At 36.1% G+C, this 18,660-nt stretch overlaps 2 protein-coding genes across 3 annotated transcripts; both read left to right on the top strand.

The window, feature by feature from the left end:
* The first annotated feature begins 9,542 nt into the window (after positions 1 to 9,542).
* Positions 9,543 to 11,899, top strand: LOC130499072 (uncharacterized). Of its 2 annotated transcripts, none has more exons than XR_008937987.1 (2): positions 9,543 to 11,456; positions 11,552 to 11,899. XR_008937987.1 is itself a non-coding variant. In XM_056992979.1 (2 exons), exons 1-2 carry the CDS (start codon positions 10,980 to 10,982, stop codon positions 11,576 to 11,578), a joined length of 504 nt encoding a protein of 167 aa, XP_056848959.1. In that variant the 5' UTR covers positions 9,550 to 10,979; the 3' UTR covers positions 11,579 to 11,899. The 2 variants fall into 2 exon arrangements, 1 of the variants encoding a protein (XP_056848959.1); XM_056992979.1 differs by having other exon boundaries at positions 9,550 to 11,456.
* Positions 11,900 to 15,879: 3,980 nt separating this feature from the next.
* LOC108839419 (protein DOG1-like 4) lies at positions 15,880 to 17,020 on the top strand. The gene is made up of 2 exons (XM_018612183.2): positions 15,880 to 16,389; positions 16,635 to 17,020. Exons 1-2 carry the CDS (start codon positions 15,964 to 15,966, stop codon positions 16,926 to 16,928), a joined length of 720 nt encoding a protein of 239 aa, XP_018467685.2. The 5' UTR covers positions 15,880 to 15,963; the 3' UTR covers positions 16,929 to 17,020.
* Positions 17,021 to 18,660: the final 1,640 nt, after the last annotated feature.

Genomic DNA, 18,660 nt, shown 5'->3' with positions numbered 1-18,660 from the left:
AAAAAAGTACCCGCCCTTTTAAGGGCGGGTGAAAATCTAGTAGGTTCATTAAAGTTAGTGTGGAGGTACGCTACAGAGCATCTTCATTGTTCTCTCTTGTCTTGTTCTCATTTCTCACCTTTCTCTACTAATCGAGGCCGAGTCATGGGCTTTCCGCTACATTTTAGAATTTCTTTTATATTATTGACAAATTGTTCATATAAAAAAAAAAAGAAAGGCCAAAAACAATTTTGCTTTAATATATCCGAACATAGATATGCTTAGAACTTTTAGATTATTAATTAGTTGATGTTTTAGAAAAAATATGCTGAAACCACCACCGATCCAATACGAATCCACACGAAAATGAAATCTCAACTAACATGAAAGCAAAAAAGAGGAAGCAAATATTTGGATATATTTTTCTAAAAATATATATTTAGATACCCAAAACCTTAAATTTATCCTTTTTACAGTTATTCGTTCATAAAATCGCTACGGAAAAGTTGTTTCTATTTATAGTTTCTAATTTAACTATTAAGAGTTTCTATTTACAGACTTACAGTTGTGAATCTAGACACATATTTACTAATATAAATTTGATCAAAAAAATTACTAATATAACTTTTCGTGTAGGCTCGTCGACACCTCTCAGACGCCTCCTGTTTCCAGTATATATATTTTTGCTATGTATATAATATTATTTCAAAAAATGAAGATAAAGTATTACAATAGATAATTGACAAATTGTAAAATCTAATTAACTGATTCCTCAGCAAAAGAAAAAAAAACAAAAAAGAGCATAGAGAAAACATCTTCAGTGAATGATAGATATTAATGAACCATCACATGGTGGTCCAGTGGTAAGCGCCAAAGAGGAAGTGTCCTGGGTTTATGCGGTGGCCACCGAGGCTAGTGTTAAATCGCAAGAATACGTGGATTGCCGTCGGCCTCGTGGGATTAGTCTGGGCGAAGTCTGGGACTCCCACGATTATAAAAAAAAAAATGATAGAGACTAATGGGTAAAAAAAGATAATAAATGGTAAAAGTACGTGGAAAAAGGAAAGAAAAAATGACAAACCACCACCGATCCAATACGAATCCACGCGAAAATGAAATCTCAACTAACATGAAAGCAAAAAAGAGGAAGAAAATATATTTGGATATATTTTTTATCCTAAAAAAAATGACAAACCGGTAAGACAAAAAGAAGATATTTCATCTCGAAATCTTTTCACTTTCAGGACTAAATACCAAGGCAGTACTAACAGAATTTAATAGTAGGAGTTCGCTCGCGAAGCCAAACTGTATATCGATTCTTAAATACTACAGTGTTCGATAGCAATAGCTCGAACAGAGATAAGCCGCATCTCCACCTCGAAAAACAAAGCAAAAGGAATTTAATAGCGGGGGGAGTCCATTAGCAAATTAAAGACGAGTCATATTTCCACTTTTTTTTTGTCTTTTAGAATTTTATTATCATGAACCCGAACGGGGACTAAAACACCGAAACATAAAATTTAAAGACCAAACTAAGCCGGCGATCAAAACACACACCAATCCCGGAGCCACTAGCTGGCGGTTAAAAGATTACAACCCCAGAGAAAAACAACTAAAAATACCATATACTAAAAACCCTAGATGTTAAACAATACCAATCGAAAGAAAAGAAACCGGTCTGTTAGCCATACACAACCGTCGCTGTAGCTTATTCTCCAGTTTCCAGATCCAACTTAAACTCGACATTAACCTCTGATAAGACTCTTTATGCGCCTCAGACGCGCCTCCACACTTTGGCAAGGCCAAACGAAGCCATCCGAACCCGAACCCCTTCAATACAGCCAGTAACCGTTGACTAACACCACACATCATAGATCTGACGAGATCTGTGTCGGTGGATTCCGATTTCATCTTCCCGCTCAATCCATAGACCAGATTTGAGTACATCTAGAGAAGAGAAAGAACTTAAACTATGGAAAACAGAAGCCCACCTTTTCACAGTACAAACGACACCAACATTGTCGACCGGAAAAGGTGTACAGACGACAACCCTTTTTTTTCTCTCGTTCTCAAGTTTTTTTTTCCCACTCTAAAACGTTATTTTTCTCGAAAACTTAAGCAGAGATGCAAGTAAGTGCAACTAGTAAAACGTGAGCATCCCCAAAAAAAACATTATATAACTTAGTTTTTTACTCAAAATAAATAAATTTAAAATTTTGAGTAATGAAATTTCAAATATAAAGTATCACTATTCAAAATTTTAAATTTGAAATTTCATACTTTTACTACATTTTGATCTTTATATTTATATATTATATTTATGATTTTTTAAATATTTTGTCTTTTAATCTTTTAATCCTTCAAAAAATAAAGTTAAATAGAAAATGTTAATTTTTTTTAAACTAGATTTAGATAACAACAACATTAGAAAAAAACTAACAAATACACCAATTGATCATATATGAAAGTATTACGAAAATAGTTTTATAGAATAATGTAATATTTTAATTATAATTTAATATTTAGTTATGTATTTCTATGTAAAATTATATTTTACTGTATCATTTTGTTAATTAATATTCCTATAGCATTTTTATACATGTGCTATCTATTATAATGTTTTATAAATTTAAATTAAATATCATAAATATAAAACCATAATAAATTATAATTTTTTTTTGAAGTTATGTTTGAAGTTTTATTTTTAAAGAACTAATTTAAAATTTCATATTTGAAGTTTTACAAATTTTAAATAAGAAATTTTGCAAACTTCAAATAAAGTGTTTTTCTCCAAAATTGAACCTAAAATACTCCAAATATAAAAAGCATCGGGAGACCTAAAAAAAAACACGTCAACCTTGAAAATAAAGAGCTATTAGCCAAATAGCCACACTGATGTCATTATGATGCAGTAACTCGGAAAGAGTGGAGAACAAAGAGAAATATATGTAAATATCATAATCAAAAATCAAATATATAAAAATATAAATGTCGGCCAAATAGCCACACTGATGTCATTATGATGCAGCAACTCCGAAACAGTGGAGAACAAAGAGAAATATGTAAATATTAAAATAAAACATCAAATATATAAAAATATAAACGTATGAATAGTAAATTAATGTATTTAATTTATTATCATGAAAATATTTAATAACATCATATATAATATATAAGTAACGCCCTTTGTAATATTTATTATTACATATTGTAAACTTTTAAATGATATAGAAAAATAAGCAACAAATTTATGTAAATTCAGCTTTTAGGCACCGTTTATACTTTATACAGTCACCTAAAACACTTTTTTAAAACGCTGCTAAAACCAATTTGTCATGCACTGCAGTAGCGTGATCTTTTAGTATCCAAATAGAAACCAAATCATCTTTCCTCCTCTTCTTCAACTCAAATAAGTTAAAAATGAAAAAAAAGTTGATCTCTAAAACTATTAACTAAATCATAAAGCAATTTGGGCTAGGCCTGTAGACAAAAACCTATTTGGGCTAGGGATTATACATTTACTAAATATCAAAAGCAAAAACAAACAAAAAACAAAAAAACAAACAAAATCCAATAATAATTCCAAAGTTCACAACAATGTGGTTGATTTTCTAGAGGCTTTCGATTTTATTTTATGAAATGTCTAACGAAAGGAATTTCTCTACGTCCATTTGGGGCAAGCAAATCATTATTATAATGATGAAAATAAAACATGAATGAAAAAGAGTTTGAGCTTCGAAAAATAATTCTAGGGTTTATGTTGATCTGGTTTCTTTTTTTTTTCCACTTAAAATTTCCGTTTTTATTAATAAAAGAAAATTACAGACAAAACAGCAAATAAAACAAAAAAACTACAGACTCTGAAAACAGACACGAATAGAAGAAGCCCCAACCCCTTACCTATCGAAGAGGCGATACCAGGAGGATAAGAACGTAACAGTCGACGGAAGGTTCCATTGCTCTCTAGTCAGGATGTCCATCTTGGCTCGAAGGAGGCACTGAATCTCCTGAATAAGAGAAGCTGCAGGTCTGGACGATTGAGTATGTATACGAGAGTTCCTTTCTTTCCAGATCACATAGAGGGAGACTTGATAAGCCAACTTTAGGATCAAATTGATGTTACTGTCTCGAGTTGGAGCTCTGATCCAATGGATAGTATCCATAATCAAAGGAGGAGGGGAGAGATGAGCCGAGGAAAAGAAGTAATCACAGATCTCTCTACTGTAATCACACTCAGAGAAAAGGTGTTGACGAGTCTCGTCCGCCAAACCACAAAGAACACAAGTAGGAGTGACCGATATCCCCTAACTCCGCATTCTGTCTTTTGTAGATAGCCTATTTAGCACAATCAACCAAGAGAGGAAGGCGTGTTTTGGGATCCTACCTTTAAACCAAATGGATTTATGCCAAGTGACTTCAGGAAGCCTATCATATAGGTGATTCCAAGTGAGGGAGGAAGAGAAGCTCGCTACCGGAGGCGCATCACCAGTTTGCCAAAGGAAGCAATCATCCACTTCTGAAGTAACTATTGCTTGGGGATCAGGTAAGCAGTTCTTGAGTAAGCTAATAACCGGGTTCCTTGATCTAAAAGAGTGAATCCACCAGTTGTTGTTCACAATAGTGTCCTTAACTACTGCATCAATCGGTAGACCCGAAGTCCTCGGTCCTTGTTCTCCTGTAAGAAGAAGCAGAAATCCCAAAGAAGTCCAGTTTTCATGCCAAAAGCTTGCCGTGATTCGAGAACCAATATCGCAAACGACGAATGGCCTAGCTAGCTGTCTGAGTTTGCACAAAGATTGCCAAAACCATGTTGATCTGGTTTCTTCTCTGTTAGATTCCAAAATAATTTTTAAATGCTGGTATGTTTGCTAGCTTTAAGAGATTTTAGTTTATTGTTGGGAACAATTTCTTTTTATGTTTAGTACTTTGGATATAATATATTCGTAAATAAGAAATTTTGAGATATGTTGAAATTTATTTTTAGTAAAAATATATTATATAGTATGAATTATAGCATGTTCCAAAAGTGGATAATTTTTTTTTCTTTTACATATTTTATTTATATTAATTGTATTACAGAAAAAAACTCTATACTTTCTATCAACTAAATAGAGAGAGTGAGTTTCTAATTGCAATATAAACCATGCGGAATTCAGTATTTTAATTATATATTTTTTATCATCAACTTTGACGGGGTCATATGAAAATCTGCAAACTAAACATGTAATTTTGTATCTATATAAATAATAAATGATAAATATTTTTTGACATTACATATTAATCTATCATCCTTAAATTATGTGTTCACGGTATATGAATAGGCTATGAGCTATGAATTTTTTTTTCAAAATTTGATCTTTCCCAAATAATATGTAAAGTACATATATTCTTCTATTTCTAAAACTATTTTTATCAATTGAGAACAATTCGTTAGGAATTATAATAGTAAACTGACGTGAATTTTTTATACAGTATAACCTCTTTAAATTAATACTCGATCAATTAATATATACTAATTTTTTTTTATAAATTAATATAATTTTATAGTTCCAAATTGAGTTTTTGATTCAATTAGTATATTGATAAATTAATATTTTCTATAAATTAATAAAAAATTATAGTTTTGGTATAATCCTAACATTATTAATTTATAGAGATTTCACTGTTCAGTGACAAAAAATAATAATAGAGATTTCACTGTTTTCGATTGGAATGGTGTGATTGGCTGGCTCTGCTAATCTTTACTCCTGTTAAACCATCATAATATTATTACCATCTTCATCTTGAATAATCTTTTTGGTCTTTTCATAATGCATCAGTAAAATATCATCTTTTCATGTTCGGCAAAGTTTTTTTTTTTTTGAAAAGGATGTTCTGCAAAGTTGCTTCTCGGTATTTTATGTCTTGCTTTGTCAAATCTTCTGCTCTATAACTTTCCACATAACATGTATTTTCGTTACATTGATTTCTTATGTTAAACTATTTAGAGAAAAGCTATTTTATAGAACCTACACAAATCCTATACTTTTCAGAAATGGTTTCGGTCATTATGTTTAAATCTCTTTTCTGGAATTAGTATAAATATTTAATATTAATGATGCTGAGCTTTTAGTAGATTTCAAGAGGTACATAAGCAGATGTATATATACTGATATACAGATATACCGGGATATATATATACAATTTACACATTAGTAAATGTTGACTGGCAACTTACGTGGGAGCTATGTTCCACGTTGACGATAAAGATGGCTAAAGATCGACACGTGGATCCACGTGAGCCATCTGTTCCTCTGTGTAATCCGCCGTTTCAGTTCACTCAGAGGCCAAAACTGCGTATGCAATTTTCCAATTCTTCTTCACACTGAAGAAAGATCATTTTTATAGTAGTAACAATCATATTGATTTTGCCGATACATCATTTTCTGTAGCTGCTGAATATATGCATAAACATCCTCATCGCTTTAAAAAATATCGTAGAAGTGATTTACTAAGAATGGTATGAGTATTAGTATTTAAATTCACTATTATAAAAAGTAGGTAGAATAATGCAATTTGACAGAATATTAATTAATTTTGCAAAGCGTCACACATTTGCAGTCGGCGTGCGATGCGCGTAAGCCATGCAACTGTGATAATCTCTATTTCTCTTCCATCTATTACGTCTTACCTTGAAAGATTTTGTTTTTTTTTTTTTTTTTACCATCTGAAATATATATATTAAAAGAGTAAATTACACAGACCCAAACCCAGACCCAAAATACCAAACTACAAGCCCACGAGACAAAGCAAACTTCAAGCCTAAAAGAAAAATCCGAGCCCAACAAGCACCGCTCAGCCCACCTCATCCCCACGTGGAGAAACCACAGATCCGCGGGGAGACGCGTGTCAGACGCCGGAGCCTTGTCGTCTCGATCGGCTAGAGCTTACCGTCGGGTCCGCAACCGCACCTTCACCGGATTCAAATCACCAACTCCAACCCAACGAAGATCGACGCTGACGTAAACGGAACCAAACCACCGGAATCACCGGGAGAACACCAAAGGCCTCCGATTCCACCTCCAACGACAAATATTAGAGGTAAAAGAATCATCGGCATGCAACCTGGACTCGATCTTCAGAGAGTTATCACCGGCGCCGCCGAGAACTCCTCCGAATTCAGCCCCCAACCACCGTAACAAATCACCTCACTCTCAGCCCGAACACATCCTTGGGAGACAGAAGCCGGCGACCAATACCAAAGGTGGGAACGGTACGGTCTCAGAGGCATACGCCGGCGACAAACGGAGCGTGAGCTTCCGTGTCCCGGGAAACCGACGGCGGACCACCATCTAAGAAGAGGGGACATGGCCGCAAACGAAGATAAGACAAAGAAATAGAAAAAAAAAGAAAAAACTAAAGCTAAGGCCGGACCGGCGGTGGCTAGAGAAGCCGGAAACGAAACTGTCGCGGCTGAAACTTCTAGAGAGAAGGCAGAGAAAAAAACAAGAGAGAGAAACTTTTTATCTTAAAACTTTTTAGCTTGAAAGATTTTGATTTTTCTTCCATAAGAAAATCTTTAGTTAATTATTAATTTAAAAAATATACACGTATACATATATCTGTACATATCATTTTCATTTATATATATTAATTGATTTGTAACGTATACACTTAAAACAGACAGATAATTAAACCAAGAAAAAAAAACAGATAGAAATACTTTCATATCTTGCATGCCTCGAGGTCATATTTTTGGTCAATGTAACTAGCTTAATTCAATATATACTAGATTAGGACATGCCCTAAAGGGCGGAAATTGATTTGTCAAATTTCAATTAATAATATATGGTATATATAATATGTGTATATAATATTATATATATTTTGTATAACATTTATATATATATATATACATATTAGACATATATATAATATTTTATTAAATATATATAGAATTTAATAGTATTATAATTTGTGTTGTACTTGTTATTAGTTTGTATTTAATCTTCTTTCATTTTTAGTATAATAATTTGCCTTGTCACACTTTTTACCTTTTAACTTATACACATAGTTATGCACTTTTTCAAAAAAAAAAAAACTTATACACATAGTCTCGTAAAATGTAATATATAAAAAACATATTTAAAAAATCTACTGACCATATGCCACCATTATTTGGTTGTTTGAACAAAAAAAAAGCATGTTCTTGCAGAACTGTGTATGTTGTGATATGATGTAGGTGAAGAGTAAATATATGGAAGTAAAGTTAGTGATACGAACATGAGCCTATATATGTTGGTCTATGCCATAATTATTTGGTTTTTGGAAGATCAATGAGCATAAGTATACACGGTCTTTGTATACTTACGTTGTAAATGAGTCGGATATTTTTTTTCTTATGTCTGGAATGATATGGAACTCGTTGATTTAAAGTGGTTCAGTTTTATATGATCTAATTATATTAAGAGACTAACCAAAAATATATAAAAGTGTTACTGGTTAGGTTTAACTAATCTATGTTGGTTAAGATTTGGTTTAATTTAAGTTGGTAGGTTGCATTGTATAGGAGGCATGATATATTCTAGCAACAACTATAAAAGAGTCCAAAATTTAAATGAGAATTTCAAATAGTAGATAATCCCTAAATTAATAGATTAGATGACTTCTCCAAGTTTAGTTATATTGTCAAACATTTTCATAGTGACAACATTCAAATATTACTAGGTTTTCTTAGTAACCAACATAGTGTATCGTAGTTTGAATTTGACTACTCTTCAACTTTTCTCACTAGTCTACTATAGAAAAGTGTAGCTAACATATATAACATAGTTTGACTACTCTTCAACTTTTCTCACTAGTCTCATACACAAGTACAAAATGGTAATGTGTGTTGATCGTTTATATGTTCAAAAGTGTACGAAAGTGCACTACAAGAAAACAACACTTTGGCGAGGAAAATTAACGAGGAAATATGATCCTCGTAAATTTACGACGAGTTTACGAGGAAATTACAAAGAAAAAACAAAACGTCGTTATTTCCTCGTAAAGTAACGAAGAAAAAAATTCGTCGTAAAATCATCGTAACATTACGTGGTTTTAACGAGGAAATACACTTTCCTCGTAAACACCACGTAAACCTTGCATTATCTTTACGAGGAAATGAGAAAATATACTATCCTCGTAAAACCCACGTAAATTCGCGTCTTCTTTACGAGGAAATACTTTACGTGAACTTAACGAGGAATTTTAAAACATGTTTTTTTTTTGCTACTTACCTTTTCCTCGCAAATTCATCGCAAAACTTCAACTACCAGATTCGAAAATTTTCTATAAATATGGAAGTTTCAACATCATTTTAAACACACCAACAAGAACAAAAAAAAGTGAAAAAAAAAAAATGTCAGGCCCGGGAATGTCTACGAGTTGCGGAGCTGGATGTATATGCATAGAGATGCTAACGGGAGAGTGACGAAAGAATACGTTGCGGGACTGGAGACATTTATGCATCAAACAGATTCCACACCGCTCGCCCTAGAAAGCGGTAAGATGTTCTGTCCATGTCGGAAATGCAACAATCAAATCGTGAAAATGTTTGGAAGCATTTAATAAATAGAGGTTTCACGCCAAATTACTATATCTGATTTCAACATGGAGAAGGTTATAATAATTATGATCAGAATGAAGCTAGTAGTAGTAATAGCAATTTTCAGGAAAAACCGGTTGCTCATCATTTGCATAATGAACATAGTTACCATCAGGAGGAGCAGATGGTAGATTTTGATAGGGTTCATGATATGGTAACTGATGCATTCGTAGCTCATGATGAAGATGAAGAACCTAACATAGATGCAAAAAAGTTTTATGAAATGTTAAATGCGGCGAATCAACCACTTTACAGTGGTTGTAGAGAAGGTCTCTCTAAATTGTCGTTGGCTGCTAGAATGATGAATATTAAAACTGATCACAATCTACCTGAAAGTTGCATGAATGAATGGGCAGACTTGTTTAAAGAGTATTTGCCGGAAGACAATGTGTCTGCTGATTCTTATTATGAGATTCAGAAACTGGTTTATAGTCTTGGGTTGCCTTCAGAGATGATAGATGTTTGCATCGACAACTGCATGATCTACTGGAGAAATGATGAGAAGTTAGAAGAATGTCGATTCTGCAAGAAACCACGATTCAAGCCGGTAGGACGGGGACGTAATAGGGTACCGTACCAAAGGATGTGGTACCTACCAATTACAGACAGATTGAAAAGATTGTACCAATCAGAGCAGACTGCCGGAAAGATGAGATGGCATGCCGAGCATACTCAGACGGATGGTGAGATGACACATCCATCAGATGCAAGAGCCTGGAAACATTTTAACAAAGTATATCCGGAATTCGCTAGCAATATCCGGAATGTGTATCTCGGATTACGCACAGATGGATTTAGTTCATTCGGAATGTCAGGGAGACAATATTCATTGTGGCCAGTCTTTCTTACGCCATACAACCTGCCACCAGAGATGTGCACGCAACGGGAGTTGCTATTCTTGACCATATTAATACCTGGTCCAAAACATCCTAAAAGGTCGTTGGATGTTTTCCTGCAACCCCTGATAAAAGAGTTGAAGGATTTGTGGTCAACTGGGGTGAGGATGTATGACTGCTCAACGAAGACGAATTTCACGATGCGAGCGATGCTTTTGTGGACCATAAGTGACTTTCCTGCCTATGGGATGTTGTCGGGATAGACTACACATGGGAGATTAGCTTGTCCATATTGTAATGGAGCGACAGATGCATTTCAACTGAAGAATGGAAGGAAGACAAGTTGGTTCGATTGTCATCGTCGATTTCTTCCCATTGGCCATCCGTACCGAAGAAACAAGACATTGTTTAGGCACAAAAAGGTTGTGAGAGACACTCCTCCTCCATATTTAACTGGAGAAGAAACTGAAAAGCAACTCGATTACTATGGAGCTTTGGAAATAGTTCCTCGTGGTGGTAATTGGCATGTCCCCCCTAATATGCATGATTCTTACGGTGTTCATCACAACTGGCATAAGAAGAGTATATTTTGGGAGTTGCCATATTGGAAGGATCTTCTTCTGCGCCACAACCTCGATGTGATGCATATAGAGAAGAATTTCTTTGAGAACATCATGAATACAATATTGAATGTCCCGGGGAAGACAAAAGACAACATAAAATCGAGGTTAGACTTGCCGGATATTTGCTCAAGAAGCGAGTTACATATAAACAGTAATGGGCAAGTTCCTGTTCCGATATTCAGATTGTCTTCAGAAAAAAAGTCGGTGTTGTTCAACTGGGTAGCATCAGAAGTGAAATTCCCCGATGGGTATGTTTCAAATCTGTCTAGATGCGTTGAAAAGGGTCAAAAGTTCTCCGGGATGAAGAGTCATGACTGTCATGTCTTTATGCAACGACTACTTCCCTTTGCTTTTGCGGAGCTACTTCTACAAACGTACATGAAGCACTTGCAGGTACTATATTATATATTGCAGTTATTTTATATATAATGATTTAGTTTGAAATATATATAACTAATATGTGTATAATTGTTTTTGGAATATACAAGGCATTGGAGCATTTTTCAGGGATCTGAGCACCCGCACCCTTAAAGTAGAAGTCGTGGAACAGCTTCAAGAGAACATTCCCATCTTATTGTGCAACTTGGAGAAGATATTTCCTCCTGGGTTTTTTGACGTAATGGAGCATCTAGCTGTCCACCTCCCATATGAGGCATTGCTTCGTGGACCTGTACATTACGGATGGATGTATCAGTATGAGCGAGCCATGAAATATTTGAAGGGAAAAGCAAAGAACCTTGCAAAGGTTGAAGGTTCTATAATTGCTGGAAGTTTGACGGAAGAAACTTCTCACTTCACATCGTACTACTTTGCGTCAAAAGTACGTACTCGGAAAAAAGCTCCAAGGAGATATGATGATGGTGGTGTCGCGCCAACATACGCAGTTGCTGGTGTTCCAGACATCTTTAGCCAGATTGGGCGACTGGGTGGGAAATCAAAAGAGGCTTTCTGTTTTTTTTTTGTTTCCTCGTTATTTCCTCGTGGGGTTACGAGATTTTAACGAGATATGTTGTCTAAACCCCTAAACCCTAAACCTCAAACCCCATCTTTCTTATCTATTTTGTCTAAATCCAAAACTCCAAACCCCATTAATAATTTTATAATTTTCAAAAGATTATATTTTTAAATCTTCAAAAGATTATATTTTCAAATCTTCAAAAGATTATATTTTCAAATCTTCAAATGATTATATTTTCAAATCTTCAAAAAAAATATTGAGGTTTGAGGTTTTGAATGAAAAATAAAAGATTGAGGTTTGGGATTGGAATATGAAGAGTAGAAGATAGGAAAGATGGTGTTTGTGGTTTGGGGTTTTTGATTTTAGAGGTTTAGAAAGAAAACCTCGTTAATTCCTCGTAGTTGACGACGAAATAACAAGGAAAATAGAAAAAAAGAAAAACGCGGGCCTCGTTAATTCCACGTAAGCCAGAATCGTCGTAAGGACCTCGTAAGCTTACGTGGAATTACCGAGGCTTTCTGTTTTTTTTATTTCCTCGTTATTTCCTCGTGGGGTTACGAGGTTTTAACGAGATATGTTGTCTAAACCCCTAAACCCTAAACCCCAAACCCCATCTTTCTTATCTATTTTGTTTAAATCCCAAACTCCAAACCCCATTAATAATTTTATAATTTTCAAAAGATTATATTTTTTAATCTTCAAAGGATTATATTTTTAAATCTTCAAAGGATTATATTTTCAAATCTTCAAAGGATTATATTTTTGTTGCAAGATAAAAATTTTAAATAAATAATTTGATTTTGTAAGTTTATATTAGAAAGAAGAGATTGATATTAGAAGTTAAAGAATTGTGGTTATAAATTTTGAGGTTAGAAATGTTAAGAATATTGAGGTTAAAAGGAAGATATGTTATGAATATATGAAGTAGAATATAAGAAAGATGGGGTTTAAGGTTTGGGGTTTCGATTTTAGAGGTTTAGAAAATAACCTCGTTAATAACTCGTAACTTACGAGGCTTTTACGAGGAACAGAAAGACGGGCCTCGCAATTTCCTCGTAAGTTTACGTGGTTTTTACGAGGAACAGAAAGACGGGCCTCTTTAATTCCTCGTAACCTTACGAGGAAATTGAGAGACCTTCGTAAGTTATATATACAATCGCACAAACCTCACACTCTCCATTCCTCCCAACTTCCTCTCCATTTCCTCCCCATTTCGTCTCCAACTCCTCTCCCATTCCTCTCTCCTCCGAAAATGGTAATTTCCTCGCCCCCATAATTAGTTTAGACAATTTAGATAGGTGGTTAGTTTAGGTGGTTAGTTTAGGGAATTTAGATAGGTTTACGGATTTTATGTTCGTTAGATAGATTTTTTAATTATTGATGATAGATTTTTAATTATTGATGATCATAATCTCAAAAAAATATATTTTTGCAGGTTCGCAAGCACTTGCTTACTGCTCACTACAGGGAGATATTCGGTGAGCCTGGTAGTCAGTTAGACCCGCCAGGTTCTTCTTCAGGTGCCGGCGGTTCAGGTTCTTCGGATCAGGAGTCTGTTCCCGAGACTCAGCATTTCTTCCCTCCGATGCCTCCTCCGATGGCTCAGCCGATGGCTCCTCCCATGGCTCCTCCGGTGCCTCCTCCGATGGCTCCTCCTCAGATCCCCGCCGCTGTTCATTCCGATCTCATGGTGCCACCTACTGTTCCCTTCTCGCAGTACACTGTCGAGGATATTCTCGGTATGCCAGGCAGAGCTGGTTTACCAATCATAGACCCTAACAGACCCGACGGGACTATGTGGTAAGTGCATTTTTTAAATAATTATTTTAATTTATAACTTCATTAAATAATTTAAATTTTCATTTTTTTCCGGTTTGGGGTTGACAATTGCCTTGCGACAGATGTAACCGAGACGATTAAAGGTTACTTCTCCATGGCGCATCCAAACTGGAAATTGACGCCGATCTACATCCGAAAGACGTGGTTCAAGATTTACGCTGTAAATAATTCTATTAATTAATTATTTTATATTTTTTTTTAATAACTGATTATTAATTTTTTTTTTTGCAGCAAAAGTATCATTGGTCCATCGGGGTCAGTGAGAGAGTGAGGAAGGCGTTTTACGAGAAGGCGCAAGTTCGCTTGTCGGACACGGTTTGCAACTGGAAGGGTGCCTGGATCGTCAAGGGGTACACCCGTGGCAAACCCGCTGAGCTTACCACGGATGTTTGGGACGGCCTCATCCGTTACTGGAAGGATCCCAACTCCATTAGGATCGCAAACATTTGTGCTGCCGCCCGTAACACGGTAGACGAGCACGGTAACGGCCCGATGCAACACTCTACGGGCCAAAAATCCCATGCCGGTGTCCGTTTGCAAATGGTACGTAATTAAATAATAATTTTTTAATTATTATTTTTAATATAATTAAATATATTTCTAACAATTTTCTTAAATGTTTTTAGGCCAAAGAGTTGGGACGTCTCCCGACTCTTCCGGAACTTTACGAGCGGACCCACAAGAACAAGGCGGGCCAGTTCTTAGATGGCAAGTCCGAGCAAATCTACAACGACGTAATTTCTCGGGTTGAGGAGCGCCAGACTCAGCTGACCCAGCAGTCCGCCGACGGATTACCGGTTACCTTATCCACAACTGAAGTGGATAAGATTTACGAGGAGGTAAATTTTTTAACATTATATCTTTTTAATTATTAATTCATTAAATTTACCTTTTAAATTTAACTAACAAATATATTTTTTTTGTTTTTAAGGTTGTCCCTAAGAAAAAGGGACGTACGTTGGGGATCGGTTCCGTCAATGATGTCCCGAGAGCGACATCGTCTTATGCTCAGAGACGGACCGAAGAAGTCACTCAGTTGCGTTCCGAGCTGGGCGCGACCAAAAGCCGTGTGAGTGGACTCGAGGCCTTCATCGACGTTATAGCGTCCACAAATCCGGAATGGGAAGCTTTGTTGAGGAACATGAAACAACAAAATCCCATTCCAGGCGAGTCATCGGGCACACATAACGAGGAGGATGTTACGAGGAGGAGCGAGGAATTCTACGAGGCGATGAACGAGTCTTAGTTTTTTTAGTTTTTTTTCGGTTTATGTATTATAAAATCCAAAACTTAATTATATATAAAATATTTTGTTGCTTCTGAATTTTATTTAAAATTTATTTATAAATCCAATATTTAAATACTTTTATTTTATTAAATTTAATTATTATATTTATCAAATAATATTTTTATTAATTCGAAAATTGGCACTCTACGAGTTATTTACGACGAAAAGATTTCCGAGGAATTTACGAGGAAAGCCTTTCGAGGTTTTTACGAGGAAAATATTTCAAGGAATCTACGTGGACTTCACGAGGAACCTTTTCAAGGAGGTTACATCGAATTTACGAGGATTTATTTTCAAGGACCTTACGTGTAAGTAACGACGCGTGTTCCGCGTGGTTTCTACGAGGAAATCCCGCGAGTGATTTACGAGGAAAAGTGGCGAGGAACTTACGACGAAATATTAACTTCGTCCTTACGAGAAAATAGAAGACTCGCTAGTCTACGAGGAAATGGCGACGAAAGTTTTGTTACGACGGACGATAAACGACGAAACACTTTTCCTCGTTAAATGGCCCTCGTTAAATATCTGTTTTCTTGTAGTGGTGTCAGTATTTGAAAAAAAAAAGTGTTAGTATTTGTTTTATTTTGTTAGTGGGATAAAGGTTGTGATTCAATTAGAGTAGTTAATCGGTTTAGTAATATAAATTCATGACGAGGTAATATACTATATAAAATATAATTATATTATATATTCATGACATACATATTTATAATTATAATTTATAACAGAGTGTATATATAGAGAGTCGTAGGTATACCCATAGACTGTCCCAAAAGGCTACAACTTCATATGATATATCACAACGTAAAAGCCAAATGAGAAACCGAATAGAAGAAAAGTTCCTCGAATTCTACGAGAGTTGGATATTTCAACTCGAGCAATATCTTCATCAACTCTTAATTGCTCATAACAACATCAACACTATGAGTGAGATCGAGCTTCGAGGTTTGATCTCGAAGCTCACTACACATCACAAAGCTTACTACACAGCGAAATGGGCAGCCATTGGAGAAGACGTTTTGGCCTTCTTCGGACCGGTTTGGCTGAACCCGTTAGAGAAATCTTGTTTTTGGTTAACCGGATGGAAACCTTCGACGGCGTTTCGGATGCTTGATAGGTTGAGGAAGTCGTGGAGGCCGACGGTGGTGCTTGCGGAGGCTCAGGTGAGGAGGTTGGAGGAGCTGCGAGTTAAGATCAGGTTCGACGAAGAAAGAATTGAGACAGAGATGGAGCGATATCAGGTGGGTCCACAACTGGATTTGTACGGATTTCAGATCTTTAAATTATTTTTTCCTCTTGGGATTAAATGTTCGAATACATTTGAATTGGGAGTATATTATTATATGTTTCTTTTTGCTTAGAATTTAATTACAACAATTTTATATTTGCATGGTACTATTACCAATGAAAGCTAGCGAACGTCAAATATGCAAAGAATTAAGTTATTTTTGATTAATAATCTGTACACTTTTGGGGTTGTCTCTAGGTGGCTATGGCTGATAGGAAAATGGTGGAGCTGGCGAGACTTGGATGTCATGTGGGTGGAGCAGAAGGAGAATCTGCAGTGTTGGTCGAGGCGGCGGTGAAGGGATTAGCGACCAGGCTAGAGAAGATGGTGAAGGCGGCAGATTGTGTGCGGCTGAAAACGCTTAAGGGTATTTTAGACGTTTTAGCTCCGCCCCAGTGTGTTGAGTTTTTGGCAGCGGCTGCTGCGTTTCAGGTTCAGTTACGTCGGTGGGGAAACGAAAGGCATAATGTCACTCACTCCTATGGTTCCTGACACATACATAAGTACTGTTGTTTCTTCCTTTCCATGTACCTGTTTTTTTTTTTTTTTCATATATATGAACGAATGAAAATGTAATTCCATTTCAGTTGCCTCTTTTTCTGTTGTGTCGAAAAGTATAAAAAATTGGAACTACAAAAGAAGCATATGGATCCCTTACGATTGTTACTATTCAGCGGGAACGTAAGAACTGATAATCACTCTGCTTAAATTTCCCTCATAGTCATAGTTTAGGTGGAAAAGAAATTACACTGCCTTCTGTTTTTCTTTTTCTTTTGATATATATATATTTTTCTGAAATAGTGCTGTAGAATGGACGAACGTGAAAAACTAGTAGATTACAAAACCGCCCCCTTTTCTCTCTCGACCTAAAAAAACTCTGACAACCGGACGGCGCATGAGCATACGTAACGGCGTCGGAGGCTTCCTTTTCCAGTCATCTCGTCTCTCCTTTGCTCGGCCTCCGTCTATGCTCTGCTACCGCCTTGTCTGTGTCTCTGGTCAGAGGTTGCTGTTGGTTTCGTTACTCACTCGTGAAGGTGTGTGAATCTTCGGTGAATCTACTTGTTCTGGAGACTCGACGCTGTAGAGAGAAGCAGTTACGGGTGTTGTGTCCTTCGAAATCTCTTCCTGTGTACTCTGTTTGTGTGTTGTTTATGGTGTGTGACTTACCTTCGTTTTGGGAGGAGATTCGCCCTTGCCAATTCGTTTTTGGCTTTCAGAATTAGATTGGAGTTTGGTTTCAAAAGTTCCGGATCTGTGGATTGACGGTGTAGCTTTAGCTACAATAGCTTTGTCCTGAAGCTCTCGTCTAGATCTATTTGTCCTTCTGTTTTTGCGGGTCTCCTTTGCTGCTGGCTTGGTTTTCTTTTGCAGGTGATGTTTGTCCTCTTTGAATTTGCTTTGGCTTTCATCTTATCCTCTATTTTGCTGTTCACGGCTTCTGCTGTCCTCAGCCTGTTCTTGGCTTCCAGATTAGATGGGCCTAACCCTTAGTTGTTTGTGCAGATCGTGCGGAGATCTGTTGGTTTTGTCGCTTCATACCTAGGTTCAATGTTCGTCGTTGTTCAAGCCGTTTCCGGGAGTGTTAGCAAGGTTCTTTACTTGCCGGATTATGAAGATTCTGTTATTGGGTCCTTGAGGTGTTTCCTCAGAGTTCTAGGGGGAGGAGGTTTAGTGGTGGTCTGGCCGAGGGCATTTCCACTAAGCAGATGCCATTGATACTTTATCGGTCAGATTTCCTGTTTTTGTAAGACCTATGCTAGTAGTGAGGAAGATTAGTCACTTGTCTTAAGGTTGTAATATTTCTTAATCTTGTATGTTACCCCGTTGTGGGTTCTAGTTCCCGGAGATATCTCTATGTTCTGCCGGTTAAGCTAACCACGGAAAAGTCTTGTATCCGTTGGTTTCTGTTGGTTTGTGTTGCTCACAAATTTGCTATCAATAAAATCTGTTGACGGGAAAAAAAAAATGGACGAACGTGAGAGAGAGAACGTACATAGGTGGTATACAGTAGTATAGAGTGGACTGATTACCAGTAGTATAGAGTAGACTGATTACAATATTAACTGATTCATGTTTGGAATGTCTTTCCACAAATGTCGAATGAAAGAAATAGATTTCTTGGACGGACGGTCATCTGTTATAACCTATTATCATAAACACTTAGTCTTCAATCCAAGTCCAGTCTGACCAAAGCAAGTAATGATAATCTTAATTCTGAGGG

The sequence above is a fragment of the Raphanus sativus genome, chromosome 2 (assembly GCF_000801105.2).
Source record: "Raphanus sativus cultivar WK10039 chromosome 2, ASM80110v3, whole genome shotgun sequence".
Lineage (NCBI taxonomy): Eukaryota > Viridiplantae > Streptophyta > Magnoliopsida > Brassicales > Brassicaceae > Raphanus > Raphanus sativus.
The sequence above is the reverse complement of the archived record's forward strand: the minus strand, read 5'-3'. Positions and strand labels throughout refer to the sequence as shown.